General features: G+C 40.3%; 1 protein-coding gene across 9 annotated transcripts in view; it reads right to left on the reverse strand.

The window, feature by feature from the left end:
* ANKRD44 (ankyrin repeat domain 44) overlaps positions 1 to 19,490 on the reverse strand; it is a 342,704-nt gene that overhangs the window by 75,789 nt on the left and 247,425 nt on the right. For all 9 annotated transcript variants that reach the window (XM_021076232.1, XM_013984363.2, XM_021076233.1 and 6 more), the window contains one exon: positions 16,616 to 16,727. In XM_021076232.1, coding sequence (XP_020931891.1) covers positions 16,616 to 16,727 — 112 coding nt within the window. The remainder of the gene's footprint in view (positions 1 to 16,615; positions 16,728 to 19,490) is intronic.

Here is a 19,490-nt window from a genome sequence, read left to right on the forward strand (position 1 = left end):
TATAACATTCTTATTATAATATTCCTTTCACTTTATTTACTTTTTTTGGCTACTCTTATGGAAGTTCCTTGGCCAGGGCTCAAACCTGCACCACAGCAGTGACCTGAGCCACTGCAGTGACAATGCTGGAGCGTTAATCTGCTGTGCCACAAGGGAACTCTCATAATATTCCTTTCACTTTAAAGTACATATTTTAAGGGAGAACGACACTAAAAACATATTACTTTGAAAAATGATTGTTTTGGGTTGCTTCTTACTACAGTTTGTCTCATATCAGTGTGAGGAATTTGAGACCCAAAGAAAATCAGTATAAACTAACAAATCTTTATGAATAAAAAAATATATTTTTTTCTGTGAAATACATCACATTAAGAAAACTACAGTTTTTCCTAGAAAAAAAAAAATGCTATGAAGCTGTCACTCTATATTAAATGCCTTCCCAGTGATCAAGCGAACATTATTATTTAATATTAACCAAATTGCTTTTCCAAGTGCAGAACGGCCCACAAAATTTACATCTAGTGATGTTACCATTTAGGTTATAGGGATCTGTTCCTAGGAGAAAATAAATCTCAGTTATTGCTCAGTGACTTGGTTTTTCCGTTCAGCTGTTCCAGATGGCTGGGCTTCGACCCTTCTTTGCAATCTTAGAAGGGCTCTTTGTTCTTTGTTAAGTATCATAACCCCTTGACCTGGAGGCACAGGTGTGTATTGAGCTCTTAGTCTGACTTTAAAATACTCAGGCCTCTACCTTTTCTGTTACTGAATGAGGAGCAAGAAGGGAAGTGATTATCAGAGGACCTGGTCTAGACTTCACAAGTGAGAGGTGTCCTTGGCACCTGCCAGGATAAAGCATCGTCGGAGAAACAACCTTGCTGGGAAGTCACCCCCCCTCAGCCCGCCCACTCCACCCCCAGCCGGGAAGGGTCACCCTGGCAGCTGTTACACAGAGAGGGAGGCCAAACTGACAACAGCTGTTACAAAGATATGGCGCAGAGATCTCAGGAGGAAGACTGGGCCCAAGTAAGAGTGCGTTTATGAAAACACATGCTGCAGATTTTCCATTGTGGGGTGTACCTCAGAACTGTAGCTGGAATGGTTTTATCCCTCGCAGGGTGGGGGATGCTACAGGGTAGGTCTGAAGGCTTTCTAGAGAAATGGATGACACAGACTTAACTGTTATTGGTACTGGCTGAGACCCCCTGCTTCCCTTTGACAATGATGCTTTATTTTGAATGCTCTAGGATTCTAGGATCTAGATGTGATGTCTTGGTTGACGTGAATTCAGATGCTCTGAGACAGCTTTGTCTTTCAAAGGCTGGAGTCTGCCAACCCTCCAGAGAGGAGAGCATGTGATTAAAAACTTGGAATTTAGAGTCCAATAAACCTGGGTTTGAGTCCTGCTTCTCCATCACACCAGCTCTAAGACCCGGGACAATTATTCAATTTCTTTGTACTTGGGATACTCACATGTGAAATATGGATTCGAAATAGGAGTTATTTCACAGTGTTGTGAGAATTAAATGAGACGATGTAGGCACAGGGCCTACCCCAATGTGCCTCCAATAAATGTTCACTATTATGACTTTATTAAAAATAGTCCTGGTTGTTAAACTTGTCCCCCAGGAGAAAAGGCTTTGAGAGAGAATTGGATTTTGTTTTGTGTGAGGGATTGATTCCTTTAAGGTCTGACAGTCTGATGGTCTTATATGGTTGGTCACCGTTCTATGAAATTTGATGCCCATAAAGTTCAGAAGGACCCCTAGAGGGAGGTGTCTATAAGGTCATGCCATAGATGAGCCTGGACCTTGGAGAGGACTGAGGTTAGAGATACAGATTCAGAAGTTTCCTCCAGGGAAAAACCTGAGTGTGCAACTCAGTGGGCCAGGCTGTGTGGTGGCGCCATGCTCGCTGAGTTCTGAACAGGGTGTTCTAAGAGCTGGTGTAGTTTAAATGTTGAACAGTTTAGCATTCAAGGTGGTCATGCTTAGAGTTGAATCTTAGATCACACACAGATAACTGGATTAGGGGCTTATTCAAATCAAGGTTTAACCCAAGGCTGGCAACACAACACCTTAGCTGCCCTAATACTTAACTTCTTGCTTCCTTCTTTCCATTGCTACTTATGTTTGGGGAATGCACATTGATTTTAAGATCAGAAACATGAAATAATGAACAGCTAAATTTTCTGCAGAAAAAAAGTGTTAGACATTTAAAACTGTATAGTTACACTTCTATGTTAACCCACTTCAGTAAACAAATATTTACGGAATGCTCATAAAATGCTGAACACTGATTTAGGTATTAGGGGTGCAAAGACATTAAATTAACGGCTTACAATGTGCTGGGCACTGTTTTAGGCACATTATATGTACTGAATGACCAAATGCTCACAACCCTACAGGGTAGGTACTATCATTATACATATTTCACAGATGAGGAAACTAAGGCATTAAGAGGTCATCACTTTGCTAGTAAAAGGCAGAATCTGTATTTGGTCTAGTTCTAGGTGCTGCTAAGACTATAGAGAAGCTGAAGGGGAATGTCTTTGTTCTCAAAGACACACAATCTAATGGCGGAGGTAAAACATTCTGCCATAAGTTTCCTCCTGGATTTCCATAGCAGGTCTTCATGAAAGCAATCTAGCTGAGGACTAATCAACTTCATTTACCAAGATATCTATTTTCTTCTAAAGAGCCTGAGTTAACCTCAGATGCATAAATTTTAAAATTAAAGTTATTTCTGAGAAAATTGTAGATTCATATGCAATTGTATGAAATAATACAGAGAGATCGTGTCTACCCTTTACCCACTTCCCCTAATGATGAAATCTTACAAAACAATAGTAGAATATCAAAACCAGGGTATTGGTACAGATGCAAGATGGGGATATCTTGACATGGTCAAGATACAGAGCATGTCCATCGCCCCTGGAGCCCTCATGTCACCCTTTTATAGCTACACCCACTTTCTTCCCATTCCTATGCTACCTTCTCCTTCTGGCTTAAGTGGCAAGCACTAAGCTGTTTTCCATTTCTCTAATTCTGTCATTTCAGTAACATTATCTAAATGGAATCACACAACGAGTAACCCTTTGGACTGACTTATTTCACTCAGTGTAATTGGTGATCATCCAGATTTATCCAAGTTGTTCCATATGTTAATAATTGTTTCTTTTTATTGCTGAAGAATCTTCCATGATTTGGATGTACCAGTTTGTTTTATCATTTGCCCACTGGAAGATGTCTACGTTGTTTCTAGTTTTTAAGCTATTACAAATCAAGCTGCTATAAACATTTGAGTCTAAGTTTCTATATAATATGAGTTTTCATTTCTCTGGGATAAAAGCCCAGGAATACAATTGCCGGATCATATGGGAGTTGCATATTTAGCTTTCTAAGAAACTGCCAAACTGCTTTGCAGAATGGCCATACCATTTTACACTGCCACTAACAATACATGACTGATTAGTTTCTCCATATCCTCACCAGAACTTGGTGTTGTCACTACTTTTTTACTTTCGCCATTCTGATAGGTATCTCCCTGTGGTTTTAATTATGTACATTTTCCTAATGGCCAATGCTGTTGAACATCTTTTCATGTGCTTATTTGCCATGTGTATGTCTTCTTCAGTGAAATGTCCATTAATGCCTTTTGCTCGTTTTCTAAGGCGATTACTGATCTGTTGAATTTTGAAAATTCCCTATATATTCTAGATCCTAGTCCTTTGTCAGACATGTGATTTACAAATATTTTCTCCCAACCTGCAGCTTAATTTTCATTCTCTTAATAGGGTCTTTCTTTTTTTTCTTTTCTTTTTTTTTTTTTTTTTTTGTCTTTTTGCTATTTCTTTGGCTGCTCCCGCGGCATATGGAGGTTCCCAGGCTAGGGGTCGAATCAAAACTGTAGCTGCCGGCCTACGCCAGAGCCACAGCAATGCAGGATCCGAGCCGCGTCTGCAACCTACACCACAGCTCATGGCAACGCCGGATCATTAACCCACTGAGCAAGGGCAGAGACCGAACCTGCAACCTCATGGTTCCTAGTCGGATACGTTAACCACTTCGCCACCACGGGAACTCCAATAGGGTCTTTCACAGAGCAAAAGTTTTTAATTTTGATATAGTCCAATTTATCAAGTTTAAAACAAACAAACAAACAACAACAACAAAAAACTGGTACCAAGAACTCTTTGCCTAGTCTTCAGATCCTGAAGATTTTTTCCCTGTTTTAAGTCTGTGATCCATTTTGACTTCACTTTTGTGTAAGGTGTGAGACTTAAGATTCATTTTTGTTTGCCTATGCTGTCCAATTGCTATAGCATTGTTGGTTAAAAACTCTACCTTTTTTTCTATTGAATGGCTTTTGCACTCTGGCAAAAATCAGTTGGGCATATTTGTGTGGGTCTAGGTCTGGGTTGTCTATTCTGTTCCACTGATCTATGGATCTACCCCTCTGCCAACACTGTAGCTACACAATAAATCTTGAAATTGGGTAGACTGATTTCACCCACTTCATTTTTCTTTTTCAAAACTGAAAAAACTATTCAAGTTCCTTTGCCTTTCCATGTAAACTTTAGAAAAATATCACTTCTGTTATTAAAAACAAAAACCAAAACCTGCTGTTATTTTGAAAGGAATTTCATTAAACCGACAGATTAATTTGGGGAGAACTGACATCTTTATTATGCTGAGTCTTCCAATCCATGAACACAGTCTCTCCATTTTTTTTTTTTTAGATCTTCATTGATTTCTTTCATCAGCATTTTATAGTTTTCAGCATACAAGTCCCATATTTTATTTTTTTGCAGTTGTAAATAATACTGTATTTTTAATTTAATGTCCACATGTTCATTTCTAGTATACTGAAATGTTATGGATTTTAGTATATTTATCTGTATCCTGTGGCCTTGCTGAAATCACTTAAAAGTCCTAGGAGTTTCTTCTTGATTCCTTGGGATTGTCTATCTAGACAATCGTGTCATCAGCAAAGAGGAAAAGCTTTATTTTTTCCCTTCTGGTCTTTTTGCCTTTTACTGGCTTTCTCTGCCTTAATGCTCTGGGTAGAGCTTCCAGCACAATGTCAAATAAGAGTAGTGAAAGCAGACATCCCTGCCTTCTTCCTGATTTTAGAGGAAAACATTTAGTCTTTCACCAGTAAGTACAGCGTTAGCTGCCCTTTACTAAGTAGTTAAATGCTCCTTACCAAGTTGAAGTTCCCCTCCGTTCCTTTTTTTCTGAGAGTTTAAAAAAAAAATGGTGACTGGGTATTGAATTTTGTCAAACATTTTTTTCTACACTTTGATATAAGAAGGGGATTTTTCTTCTTTAGCCTCGTAACATGATAAATTACACTGACTTTTTCAAATATCAAAATAGGCTTTCCCTATAATAAATGTCACTTGGTTATGGTATATAATTCTCTCTATATATTACTGAAGTCTATGTGTTAATATTTAAGGAATTTTTGCATCTATATATATTTCTCCTTTCTTGTACGTCCTTTGTCTGGTTTTGGTATCATGGTATTAGCTTCAGATGTGAATTAAAAAGTGTACCCTTCTCTTCTCTTTTTCAGAAGAGATTGCATAAAATTCCTGTTAATTCTTCCTTAAATATTTGGTGGAACTCTCTAGTGAAATCAGCTGGATCTGGAGATTTCTTGGGGAGAGTTTTTAAACTCAACTTTTAAAATAGTTATAGGGTTATGCAAATGAACTTATATACAAAACAGAAATACACCCAGACATAAAAAAGATATTTATGGTCACCAAAGGGGAAGTGGGGGAGGGATAACACTTGGGATTAACAAATATATACTACCATTAATAAAACAGAGAAGCAATAAGGACCTACTGTTTAGCACAGGGAAATAATTCATTATTTTGAAATAACCTACACAGGAAAAGAAACTTAGAAAAAATATATATATATAATTTTGCTGACACCTGAAACTAACATGACATCATAAGTCAACTACACGTCAATAAAAAATAAAATGACATAAAATGATACTGCCAAGTGAAAAATAAAATAGTAATAGAGCTATTCAAATGATCATACTTCATATCAGTAAGTTGTAGTAGTTTGTATTTTTGGATAAATTGGTCCATTTCACCTAAGTTGTCAATTTATGTGGGTAGAGTTATTCATAACATTTCTTAATTATCTGTTTGAAGTCTGCAATCTTTGTTTCATTGATTATTTCCTTTATTTTCTGTTTTCAATGTTATATATTTATGCTCTATTATTTCCTTTTTCTGCTTATTTTGAGTTTATTTTGGTCTTCTTTTTGTAGATTCTTGAGATGGAAACAGATTACTGACTTGAGACTTCTCTTTTCTAATGTAAGCATTTAGTGCTACTAATATTTTTGGCACTAATTTGTATCTCCAAATTTTGATTTTCTCTATTTTCATTTTCATTCAGTTCAGTGTGGTTTTTGGGATTTCCCTTAAGACATTCTCTTTGACCTATGAACTACTTAGAAGTCTGTTAATTTCCAAGTACTAAAGATTTTCCTGGTATCTTTCTGTCACTGATTTCCAGTTTTATTTCACTGTTATGGGACAGCACACCATGTATGACTCCAATTCTTTCACTTTTGTTGAGATTTGCTTTATGGCTCAGAATATCAAGGGCACTTACAAATATATATTCTATTGTTGTTGTGTGGAATGTTCCATAAATGTCGATTAGATCATCTTGGCTGATGCTATTACTGACGTTTTCTATACGCTTGATAATTTTCTGTCTAGTTGTTCTATCAATTGTTGAGATAGAGGCACTAACATCTCCAACGGTAACTGTGGATTTCTCTGTGGTTTGTTTTTGCTTTTTTTTTTTTTCAATTATATACTGCAGCTCTGTCGTTTAGGGGATACACATTTAGGAGACTCTGCCTGACTGAGTTCCACTCTTTATTGACCTGCTTTCCTGATAGCTTTCTCCCTGGGGTCCATCTCCAGCTGGACTGCCTTCCTACCCTGCTCAGGCCTGCCTATGGGTCCGTAACTGAGTAGGAGGAAAAGAAGGAAGGAGGGAGGGAAAGAAGGAATGAAGGGAGGAGGGGGGAGGAAGGAGGGATGAAAGGTCATGTTAACTTTTTTCCTTCATGCTAACATTTCAGTTACACTCTCTTGAGGAAGTCTTCCTTTCTCCTACATCACTGAGCCCTCAGAAGCTCCCAAATCAGAAGCAATGTTTCTTCTTCTTCAAAACCCTTAGTGCTGACTGGCCCATCTAGAAGAAATTACAATATGTGTGTGTGTGTGTGTGTGTGTATGGGTGTGTGTGTGTGTGTGTGTGTGTGTGATTTTAATTTTGTAGATGCCTTCATACCAATATGGTGCATTAATATAGCTTTTTAGATCTTAAAGAAAAAAAATAAAAGAGAGGTTGCAATAAAATTTGGAGTTGGTGTTGGTAAGTAATCAATCTAAAGAAAGGGCCAAGCCCTATCAAAAAAGGGGCAGAAGATCTAAACAGACAATTCTCCAAAGAAGACATGCAGATGGCCAAGAAACACATGAAAAGATGTTCAACATCACTCATTATTAGAGAGATGCAAATCAAAAACACTATGAGGTACCACCTTACACCAGCCAGAATGGCCATCATCCAAAAGTCTACAAACAATAAGTGCTGGAGAGGGTGTGGAGAAAATGGAACACTAGTACACTGTTGGTGGGATTATAAATTGGTGTAACCACTGTGGAAAGCAGTATGGAGATTCCTCAGAAAACTACACATAGAACTACCATTTGATCCAGGAATCCCACTCCTGGGCATCTACCCAGAGAAAACCACGACTCGCAAAGACACATGTACTCTGATGTTCATTGCAGCACTATTTGCAATAGCCAAGACATGGAAACAACCTAAATGTCCATCGACAGAGGAATGGATCAAGAGGATGTGGTACATATACACAGTGGAATATTACTCAGTCATTAAAAAGAATGAAATACCAGCATTTTTTGTAACATGGATGGACCTAGAAACTATCATGCTCAGTGAAGTCAGCCATACAATGAGACACCAACATCCAATGCTTTTACTGACATGTGGAATCCTAAAAAAGGACAGACTGAATTTCTTTGCAGAACAGATGCTGACTCACAGACATTGAAAAACTTATGGTCTCCAGAGGAGACAGTTTGGGGGGTGGGGGGATGTGCCTAGGCTGTGGGATGGAAATCCTGTGAAATCAGATTGTTATGATCAATATACAACTACAGATGTGATAAATTCATTTGAGTAATAAAAAAATTAAAAAAAAAGAAAAGGCCAAGCCACAAAAAAGTATATTTTCATTTTCTCTCTCACCTATGATTCTGTGAAATACTTTCCTAACAAGACAGTCACTGTAATATTTATAAACTAGCATTTAATTTATGTTTTATCACTAAGTCAAGCATTATCATTCACAAGTGTAATTTATTTGTTCAACGAGTTGGTACCTGATAAGTACTTGGCATTGCTAGAACCTATGTCTTAAAAAGTAGATAGCTAAAGTCACGTATATTTAAAGAATAATAGTGTCTTTTTCTTAAGAGCTGAGTGTTACTCTTCCATCAAACAATGACTAAGTGTGTGACTTTGTGTTGAACCAGTGAGTCATAGAGTCTAATCAAATAGTAACTTTATTCTCCCTTTCCTATGCCTGATATAATCTTTATTAGGCCACCTCAGATAAAATCTCCGACAAATAACAAAAAAGTTCTCCAGGCATTTTAGTCACAAACATAACTTCATGCCAGAAACTAAAAAGTCTGTTCCCGTGTAGTAACCAAACTCTGAACACTGTTTGATGTTGAAGTTTCTCTCTGCCTTCCCCCATGGGGAAGGAGACAAGGCTGATTTCTCTCTTCCCAGACTAGGACTTCTCCTCCTTTCCCCTCTTGGTGGCCTCTGCCTCCCCCAGAACTGAAAAAGAGAGGGGAAAGGATGACATGGGGGGACAGGGACAATGATCTTACTAGCTGGTACTGTTCTGGCAATGTGCCTCTGCCTGGGTCAGACGTTTAAAACTGTCTCTTAGATGCGTATTTAGATTCTCCAACAACTTCCCAACTTTTCTGATCGAATGCCCCCCTCTTCCCCAGATCCTGCATCTCCCCCCATTTCCAGGCAGTCTCCTTGAATAGCATCCAACTCCAGGCCAGCTCTAACCCTTGGCTCACATTTGTACATTGGGAAACATACACTCTTGACCTATGGTTGGAGGAGTAGAGTATTTCTCAATCACAGCCCTCTTTTTATTTCACTTCCCATCAAGCAAGCTCTGATCAGAGCCATTCAGTCTACATTTACCACATGCCAATCCATTCAGCCCCTAAATTGTGTGGGACACATATCAGATGTCCAAGCAATCTCCTTGAAGCTTCTCTCACTGGGCTTGGGGTCAGGAGAAAGCATCCTTTCCCCCCTGCTGAGGAAGAAAGGGAGTGATGATGCGATGTGAAGCAGAATTGTCTTTAAAGAAATCTGCTCTCTGGTCTCCGACCTCTTAAATGGGCAAGAGGGCCATGGGTTGAAAACTAGAATCAGATTTTGACATGTGGGGGCAATGGCTCCACCATCCTGGGCCCTCAACTGAAGGTAAAACTGAAATTGCTAGAAATAAATAAATAAATAAATGAACAAACAAACAAAATCCTACTTCTTTTTTTTTTTTTTTTGTCTTTTTAGGGCCGCACCCGCAGCATATGGAGGTTCCCAGGCTAGCGGTCTAATGGGAGCTACAGCTGCCAGCCTACACCATAGCCACAGCAATGCCAGATCTGAGCCATGTCTCCGACCTACACCACAGCTCATGGCAACACCAGATCCTTAACCTACTAAGCGAGGCCAGGGATTGAACCCACAACCTCATGGTTCCTAGTCGGATTCGTTTCCACTGCGCCATGACAGAAACTCCTGAAACTGTTTATTTTAGTACATCCTATTGAATGGTTCCTTCATCAATTGCCAAATTCATTCATGGTAAAGCAAGTTTTTTCTTTTTCCCTCTATTACAAACAAACAAATGCAACATTTTGTCACAAAATACAGTCTATTCTATTGTGCTGAACACAGACTCACATTCATACTCCGATTCAAAATTTGTGGGCTTACATTTTTATTCATAGCAGTGAGTAGGCTGCCAACAGCTTCAAAATAGCTGTCTTCTCTCCCTTAATGAGAGTTTCCCTTAAGATTTTATGCTTCTCTTCAACTGAATTAACTAGAAGAGAAAACAAGCCTAGCATTGTTGAAGTTTCCACTGCCCACCGGGAGTCTGCCTGCCGAGAGGTCATGTACCCTCCCAGGTCCATCTCTTCGCAGTACCTCTGGGGACAGAAAAAAGCCATCAGAGACTTAATTGGGGCTGTGATTCAAGTTCACTGGGTTTTCATATTGTCTCCGACTGACTGCTAAGTAGCTCCCCCCTTTTTTTAACCTCTCTTCTATATCCCCCTTTCTTAGTCTTGAGAAGTTTAATTAGACATTGCCAGCGTAAGCACATCTTTTTTTTTTTTTTTTTTTGTCTTTTTGCCTTTTCTAGGGCCACTTCCCACAGCATATGGAGGTTCCCAGGCTAGGGGTCAAAGCAGAGCTGTAGACGCTGGCCTATGCCAGAGCCACAGAAATGCGGGATCCGAACTGCATCTGCAACCTACACCACAGGTCACAGCAACACCGGATCCTTAACCCACTGAGCAAGGTCAGGGATCGAACCTGCAGCCTCATGGTTCCTAGTCGGATTCGTTAACCATTGAGCCACGACAGAAACTCCCAGTGTAAGTACATCTTAAACAGAGCCAGGTGGTAATAGCTTCCTAAAGTCCTGTGACAAACACAAGAAGCATTTAAAAGCAGTGTCATTTCAGTGTTCAGTTGCCTAAGATATAGTTGTCTTCAGAGAATCCCAGAAACTCCTGGAATATACATGCAGGGGCATTTGTCACCCCCGTATACTCTTGCAGTTGAAATGCAAGTCAGCTCATAGCAGTGAAAGGAGAAGGTCCCAGGGAAGCAGCCAAATTCTGAGTGATTTGGCATGGTAAAATCTTGGACTGAATTTAATCAGGGGCCTAGAGTTTTCAAACAATCTCTTGAAATTTCTGTAGGCAATTTATGTAATTACATTGGCACATACATTTTTCTATTTCAATAACAAAGCCACAAAGATCTTTCTTTCACAGACAAGTCTTTAACGTCATAAAAGAAAGAGAGTATGCCCACATAAACTCACAAATTCCAAATAGGGGCATGACTCTGATTTTTCTCTCCGCAGTCAGTAAGAACGCATTCCAGATAAAGGAAAAGGGAGGCATGGGCTCTTCTTTGCCAACTCCCTTCCTCCACTCCACAAAAGTCTTACTCAGACACAAAATGCTTTACTAGCCAAGTCTCCTCCATTCCACTTTGATATTTTGATCCCAACTGAATATGACTGATCACAGCTCTCCGCATATATTTGTGGGCAGAATTTCTGCTTGCGCACACAGAATATACATCTTTGATCAAGACCAGCTGAGAACACTGACCCAAGTAGGCAGACCTGGCAGAATTCTGAACCTTGGCTATTCTATCAAGGCTAAGGGGTGCATCCTACCTTCTAGATGTTTTTTGCTCATGGAATGACACCAAGACAACTTTATCTAAGGGAAAGAAAAAGAAAACAACCGCTTCTTTTTGATTATAGCAAAAATAGTCTGAACACACAGTATGGTTTATAAATTCTAAGTTGGTGATCACAGGCAGGAGCCACAAACTATGGATGCCAAATAAACACACACTAAGTTAGGAGTTCCCGTTGTGGCTCAGTGGTAATGAACCTGACTAGTAACCATGAGGACACGGGTTTGATCCCTGGCCTTGCTCAGTGGATTAAGGAGCAGATATTGCTGTGAGCTGTGGTGTAGGTTGCAGATGCAGCTGGGATATGGTGTTGCTGTGGCCATGGTGTAGGCCGGCAGCTGTAGCTCTGATTCAACCCCTAGCCTGGGAATTTCCATATGCTGCAGGTGCGGCCCTGAAAAGCAAAGCAAAACAAACAAAAAAACACTAAGTGAACTGTCATAGTTAAATAAAATATGCATGAAAACTGATGTATATATTTAATGATATGCATAATCATAGTAATTGCTCTCTGGGAAAAGAGGCAAAAAGACAAATTTTACCAACCTCACAAATGGCTGCCTCTGATGGCCACTGGTCCTCTTTAATCCCATTCCAGCTCCCAAAGGACAAGACCCTGGTCTGGTACAGAAGGCCCGGGGCCCACAAATACTCATTTACTCTTTCCATTCCTTCCACAGGCCAAAAACAGAAGACTTAGCGATGTGACGGAAAGAAAGGTCTCCAGGCATACTTTTTGCTCAAGAGGCTCAAGTAAGCCTTTGAGATTTTCCAGAACCATGTCTTTCATTGTCATAATCCCAGCCCCTCACACAGAATCAGGACCAGCTTGTTAAAAAGGATAACCCCTAGGAGGACGAGGGTGTTTGCGTCACAAGATGAGGGAGAAGACAGACACTGCGGTGGTGAGTCTTAGACATGTACCTCCTAGTGTGTATTGGTTGTCTGGTCTGCTTTCCTAGCATTTCACACCTAAAGAGATGGAGTTTTAAGGAATATGAGGGTTTTGTGGTCTTAGTGAAAGAGAGCATTTAAATTAGAAAAGATGTCCCTCAAAAAGCCCAATTCTAGTACCAAGAACAAGCTTAATTCTCGACCCAAGGGCAAAAACTTTTCCTCTTTTCTTTTCTTTTCATTCTTTCTTCCTTTCTCTTTTCTTTTCTTTCTTTCTCTTTCTTTCTTTTCTTTCTCTTTTTTTCTTTCTTTCTTTCCCTCCCTCTCTCTCTCTCTCCCTCTCTTCCTCTCTCTCTCCCCCTCCCTCCCTCCCCCTCCCTCCCTTCCTCCCTTCATCTATATGAGATGACATATATTAACTAAATTTACTGTGGTATTCATTTCATAATATGTGTAAGTCAAGTCACCATGCTATATACCTTGACATTATATGGTGCTGTGTGTCAAGTATAACTCAATACAACCAAAAGAAAAAAAAAATTACATGGCATAAAATATGCAAAAATCCTGGCATGTGATGAACACACAATAAACCTCATTGGTGGTGGGCCCACCCACACCCCAAACCATTCACAGTTGAGTGAGCTAGCCATGGGGATAAGATACCTGCACTGGTCTATCTGTATGGCGTCACTCCCCAGAGAGAGCCCAGGATGGTATTTTGTTTTGATTGGGAGGTAGCAGGGTACAAGAATGTTTATAGCCTGCTTAGGATCTTTGCTTAGTGGAGGAACTTCAGGATGCATTCCAAAATGGAAATACATAGAACCTTCTATCCAACTATAGAAAGAACAATTTCCAGTCCATCTGTATTAAATGATCCACTGAGGTTCTTTCCTAAAAGCAAACAATGGTGACATTTACGCCAATTTATATTGGTAATCGGGTCCTTTTCAGTTGACAGCACAAATTAAAATCAATTAATACCTCCCCTCCCCCTACCTGCTTCTGAATGTCCTATAATTACAAGAAGCATCATCTCTTTGTAAACCACACCGAGCAAGTGTTATCTAATCGAAGGAGTAATTTCATTATGAGGCAGAACTTGGGAAACCTTCTTGTGGATAGAAAGTCTTTTTGTTTGATAACAGAAAAAATGGCCTGAAAGGCTTTCCTGAAAGATGCAAATAACGTGCAATGTATTACTTACATAGAAAGGTGTTACAAGATAATCATTCTCAGAGTTACTAGACTATGGGATTAAAGATAATTCAACAAAGCATTTTAAAGCAGCACAAGTTAGCAAGACTGTAATAACAAACTTTGAAATAAAAGTTCATATGTCCAATTATGACATATGGTTTTCATAGAGAAAATCAATTAAAGACAGCTGTGTCTTAAGGACCCTCTGGAATGCAGGCTTATGTGGGTAGTTACAGTTATACTGTTATACTCTCACTTGCCACTGAACACAGGCACACGCGCATGCACACACACGTGCGCGTGCACACACACAGGTGTGCACACTTTGTGAGGAGGCTTTCTTTTGTGGCATCTAAACACAAATGCTATTTGCTAATAGGTCTCAAAGGTGTAGAAGGCAGAAGTGACATTGCCTTATACCTTAACCAAGTCCTGCCAAGGTTTTGCCCCATGTTGAAAAGCCTTGGATGGTGAAAGCGCTCTGACCAGCCCTGGAAGGCAACATGGTGTGGTAAACATTATTTTTGTTCTAATCTGGACTCCTGATTCATGGTCCCACTTCTTCCATTGACCAGAGCTAAAACTTTGGACAACCACAGTGAAGTCCCCTGTGGTTTGGTTTGCTCACCTGTAAGATGAGAGTTTGCCCTTGGCCTCTTGTGATTGCACAATAAAATCCATCTCATAAAAGGCTTTGGAGCAGTTCCCTGGTGGGCTGGCAGTTGGAAATTTAGCCTTATCCCTGCTGTGGCTGGGGCTTGGTCCCAGACCTGGAAACTTCTGCATGCTGCGGTGCAGTCCCCTCCACCTCCCCACAACAAAAGGCTGTGGAAATCACTAGCTTCCTACATCTTCTTCTAGAACTGCGTGATTCTGAAATAGTCTTTGACACTTTTCCCTTTGAAAGGTGGAGTATGTTTCACCTTTCCAGGTTTTGTGACCGCAGCAATGAAGAGAAGCAGGAGACATGACCCTGCGTGAATTTCAAAGCTAGACCATTAAAGGTAATATGGTCTCTCTTTCTTTCACTTGCTCTCTCACTCTCACTCCCTCCCACTCTCTCCCAGAACAGATGCCTTTGGTCCCTCAGCCACGATGGAAGATATTCAGCCAGTCTGAAAACACCATGCTGGAGAAAACGACATACAGAAACCTCATGGAGACAGAGAGGCCCAAGGGATGTGAGCGATTCAAATCTTCCCACCTGGATGATTGACATATGAGAGAAGAAGCCTTTGAGATCATGCCAGTCCTGGACACTGTCTGTCATCCCATAGGTGAGTAACTAGAACTTTTGACTAAGACACTCCTAAATTCCTGATTCACAGTGAGGGAGAAAAAATGATTACCATTGTTTTAAGCCACTAACTTTTAGGACGATTTGTAATGCAGCTACTGTAACTGGAAGAGGGCATGGCAGCAGAATTTACTGGAATTGATTCCACAATGGAATCAAAACTAGGGGAGAAAAAAGTCACGCCCTAAAGTCAAACAAGGAAAATGTAGGCATCCCCAAAAACCTCAGAAGAAGACTTGGAACTCTTCAAGAGTGATAAAGATAGGTCCACCTTCACCCATAAATGCCACAAAAAAACACCATCAGAATAATCACCTTTTAATTTCCAAACTGGCTGACCTTTATGAACATTTTCCTACATTCATAGTTAAAAGAAACATAGCAAGAATAATCCTAAGTGGAACCATTTAAAACCAAGCAAGCAAGGCCAAAGGTAAAGGAACTCACTGGGGCGTCACTAAATCATTTCTGTGTAGCTGCTGACACCACTGCTCACAGGCTTTCTGCCTCATGCCTTTGTCAATAAACTGTGCAGCAGATGAGGTGCAATGGTTTCCCCAAACACACTTTCAACTAACTCTGAAAAGTAAGACTTCTCCTTTAAAAGGACAAGGGAAAATGTTGGAATCCAGTAAGGAAGAGAGTCCTCTGGAAGAGAGGGAGTGAGTTGGGATACCCTAGGTATCCTAGTGAAGCTGAACTGAGGGTGATACTCGGAAGATGGCAAACCATGGGCTGCAGGCAGGATTCAGCCACAAACACATATTTTTTTTTTTCCTATCCCGCTTAGTTTTCAAAACAGGAAGTTTCACATAAAAAGTCTATATTTGAAGCTTCTCTTCTTGAAACACTAGAGTTCTAGCAAACCTGGGTATGCAGCACCACCCAGTCTCAATCAACTGCAGCTGACTAGTGGTTTCTCCCCTCAGACAAAATATTCCCTAATAGCCACAATCCCCACCACTCCCTATTGTCCTGTACTTGGGTTCGCTTCACTTGTTTATTTTATACTCTGTCCCTACAGACATTTAAGTTTGCATTGCAACCTATACCAACAGAGGAGTTTCAGACCCAAAATCAAGTGTTTTTTGGTCACTATAAGTTTGAAATTTGGGGGTGGTTTAGAAATTCCAGTAAATTCTGCTGCCATGCCCTCGCCAATTTCTTTCCCTAAACTACAAATGTTGGACTGTGACAAACCCATATACCTAACAGTTATGTAAGTCATCTTATGACACCGATATTGAATGCTGGGGTGCTATGACTCCGGAAATATATCCTGAGCTTATTAACTGATACATCCAAACAATCGCCAAAATACAAACTGTGTCCATACAGGGGTTTAATATTCCTTGCTCAAGTTAACGTGGAAAAGAGTCAATTGTTAGCTCTTGAGATTAGGATGACAGGAATGGAATAAAGAGGTCTACACATGGTAAAGGGAAACCATTTAATCACTTACCAGAGAATATCTTCCAGCGGATTTCTAGTGGGGACTTAATTAGGCAGTGAGGGTATTTGCTAAGAGACCAGTATTTTCAGGCTTGGGTATATATGTGTGTTAGAGAAAACAAAACAAGACAAAACAGCTTACCAATTCCAGACATTGTCTGTGGCCATAGGCAGCAGCATAATGAATGCTATTGTAACCTTCCTTGTCCCGGATAGATGGATTTGCATCATTCTGAAGCAGAAACTCTAGGCATCTGAAAGTAAAAAGATGAGACGTTATTTTAGAAAATATCTCTGGACCAAAAGGGACAATTAATGTAAATGTTCTCTGATCAATGTTTCACAAAGTAGTTTGGGACTTGAAGTATTTCTTTAAAAATCCTACAGCAATGAGGTTTTATGTGTGTTTTCTGCAGCTATCTTTACTTTAGCTTAAAAAAGCCACTCTCGAATTCAGGAAAGGCTTTAGGAACAAGAGGGTAATTAGGTTTTTTCCCTTCTCATCTTAAGGTATGGAACCTGCCTGTCATCAAGATTACTGAATAATAAGTTTTAGGGCTCCACGTTCAAAAGACAAGTTCTTAGCATAATAAAGAAGTGGTCAGGGCACTGCAACGGGATAAACCTCAAGAGAAGGGGTTTATTTTTAACCTCCTATTGGAGACGCTGAGATGAAAAGGTTGGAAAATGAAACGTAAAAAAAGAAGATGACAGAAAGAACCGAAGAATAACCTAAACAATGAAAAGATGAAAAGAATTTTTAAAATAGAAAAGATGAATTCAGTCACCTCCTCTACAGAAAGAGGCTTAAACTATGCCGTCAGGAATATAGACGAGAATAAAATAATAAATAGTGAATCTTAAAAAACTTTTTTTCTGACAGAGTGGTAATTTTTCTGAGGAAAAAAACAAAACAAACAAACAACAACAAAAAAAACACCATGTTTGCAAGAAATTAAAGGAAGAGACGTGGGTCCCCCTTCACCAAAGAGCTGTGACTCTAAGACACAGCACTTGGGGATGAGATGAAATGTGTTTTGTTCAAAGTCTGTTGCATAAGGCACAATCTTGGGTCAAAGAGGGAAGAATGAGACAAGGAGAGTTGCTCCATAAGTTCAGTTTTATTTCTGTGACAGTGGGACAAACATGTCCTTTACGAGGCCAGGCTGATTCAATGTCATACGCAAATAGAAACTATAAGATTCTAAATAGAAGCCTGCACATTATATAAGAACGTTCAATGGAAAATTTTTATAGTGGACTCAGAAACCTTCAAATGACATTTCCCTATCTTTTGGCATAAGGCCGAAGGAGTAAATAAATCTTGCATAGAGACGCATATTAAAGCAGACATTCTAATTTTTAGAAAAACTGACGAAAGAGAAAATCTTAAAGCCAAATACCTATATGTCACATGATTTATCCACAACATGCTCCATAATAAATCAAACTATAATCGGAGTCCTGATATATCATGCTGTCTTTGGTGATTTGTACCTTAAAAGGAAATCTTCTTAAAAAAATTTTCGTAATTAAATGCCCGTGGACAGAATCCCAGGTGTGACTCATTTTAAACTGCATTTGGCTCTTGAAATAAAATCACTCAATAGGAACAGCATTCTAGTGGACACAAAACCCCTAGCTTCTGAAAGGATTAAGTTTAATATGTAATTTGGAAAACACTGGGAAAACTCCCAGAGAGCTATTTAATGGAAAATAGAGATGAACTATAGCTGTCGACAGGACTCTTAGAAATAAAAACAATACTACGGAATTTGAATAGTCTCCACATTGTTTTTAAGGGAATGTGAATTCCAGTTTTTTTTTTTCTTTCTTTTTTGTTTATGTGTTTGTTTTTCAGGGCCGCACTGGCATCATATGGAGGTAGGTTCCCAGGCTGGAGGTCAAATCAGAGCCACAGCTGCCGGCCTACACCACATCCACAGCAACGCAGGGTCCAAGCTGCATCTACAACCTACACCACAGCTCATAGTAACGCCAGATCCTTAACCCACTGAGCAAGGCCAGGGATGGAACCTGTGTCCTCATGGATGCTAGTTGGATTCATTAACCACTGAGCCATATTGGGAACTCCTGAATTCCAGTTTTAACTGGGAATGCTTTGCCTTTTCTCTTGCCCTGACTAGCAAATTTGACACCTAAGCTGCAAAATCAAGAGATGCGCATTAGGTCAGCGACCTCTATGGACAAGGGGAGTAGCTTTTCATTGCATATGGAGCTCTCAGGCAGGCTGGTCCCCTTCTGCCCTGCCTCTCCTGATCCCTCCCTCTCCATCAGCTGTCCTAGCGCTGCTCTGGCCCAGGGCAAGCTTGCATTTTGCTGGAGAAGGGAGCATTTGCTAAGGTGGTGTAAAATTCTACAATCTTCGAATATCCTTCTTTTAATTTTAGAGTATTAGGGCAAAATCTTGGTTATTCTGTTTTACTCACAGCTGTGTTTCCTGTCCCCACCCTGGTAGCAGTCCCCACAATCTGCATTGGGGCCTCACTCTAACCACACTCCACTGCAGTGGTCTGGACACAGGAGGAAAGCCCAGTGGATGGTGGGAAGACCAGAATGGAAACAAGCACTCAAGTCACAGAGACACTGGCTCCTCTGACAACAGGAGGAGAGAAGAACCAAGTTGAGGACTGTGTGTGTGCAGACCCTCAGCGCTCTATATCCACTGGGTCTCATGGGGAAGGACGCAACGTGGGGGCACTGGTCACTCATGCATTCATTCATTCAACAAACAGTTACTGATCACCAGCTACCTGCTGGGCACTATACTGGGCAGAGCGCAACCTTCTCATGGTGACTTCCCGGGCAGGAAGGACTGTGGGAGGACGAAATATGAGAGTGTCCCATGACTCTACATCCCTGAGTGCTGGCAGGCACTCGAGCACCATCACAGTAACAGCTAAGCCTCTGTCAGATGTGGAGAGGAGAGGGTGGGATGAGGTGGGACAGAGCTGCTGCCTGCAGGGAGCAGGGGGCTGTGTGTAAGTTGATGAGTG

Source organism: Sus scrofa, chromosome 15 (assembly GCF_000003025.6).
Source record: "Sus scrofa isolate TJ Tabasco breed Duroc chromosome 15, Sscrofa11.1, whole genome shotgun sequence".
NCBI classification, from domain to species: Eukaryota; Metazoa; Chordata; class Mammalia; order Artiodactyla; family Suidae; genus Sus; species Sus scrofa.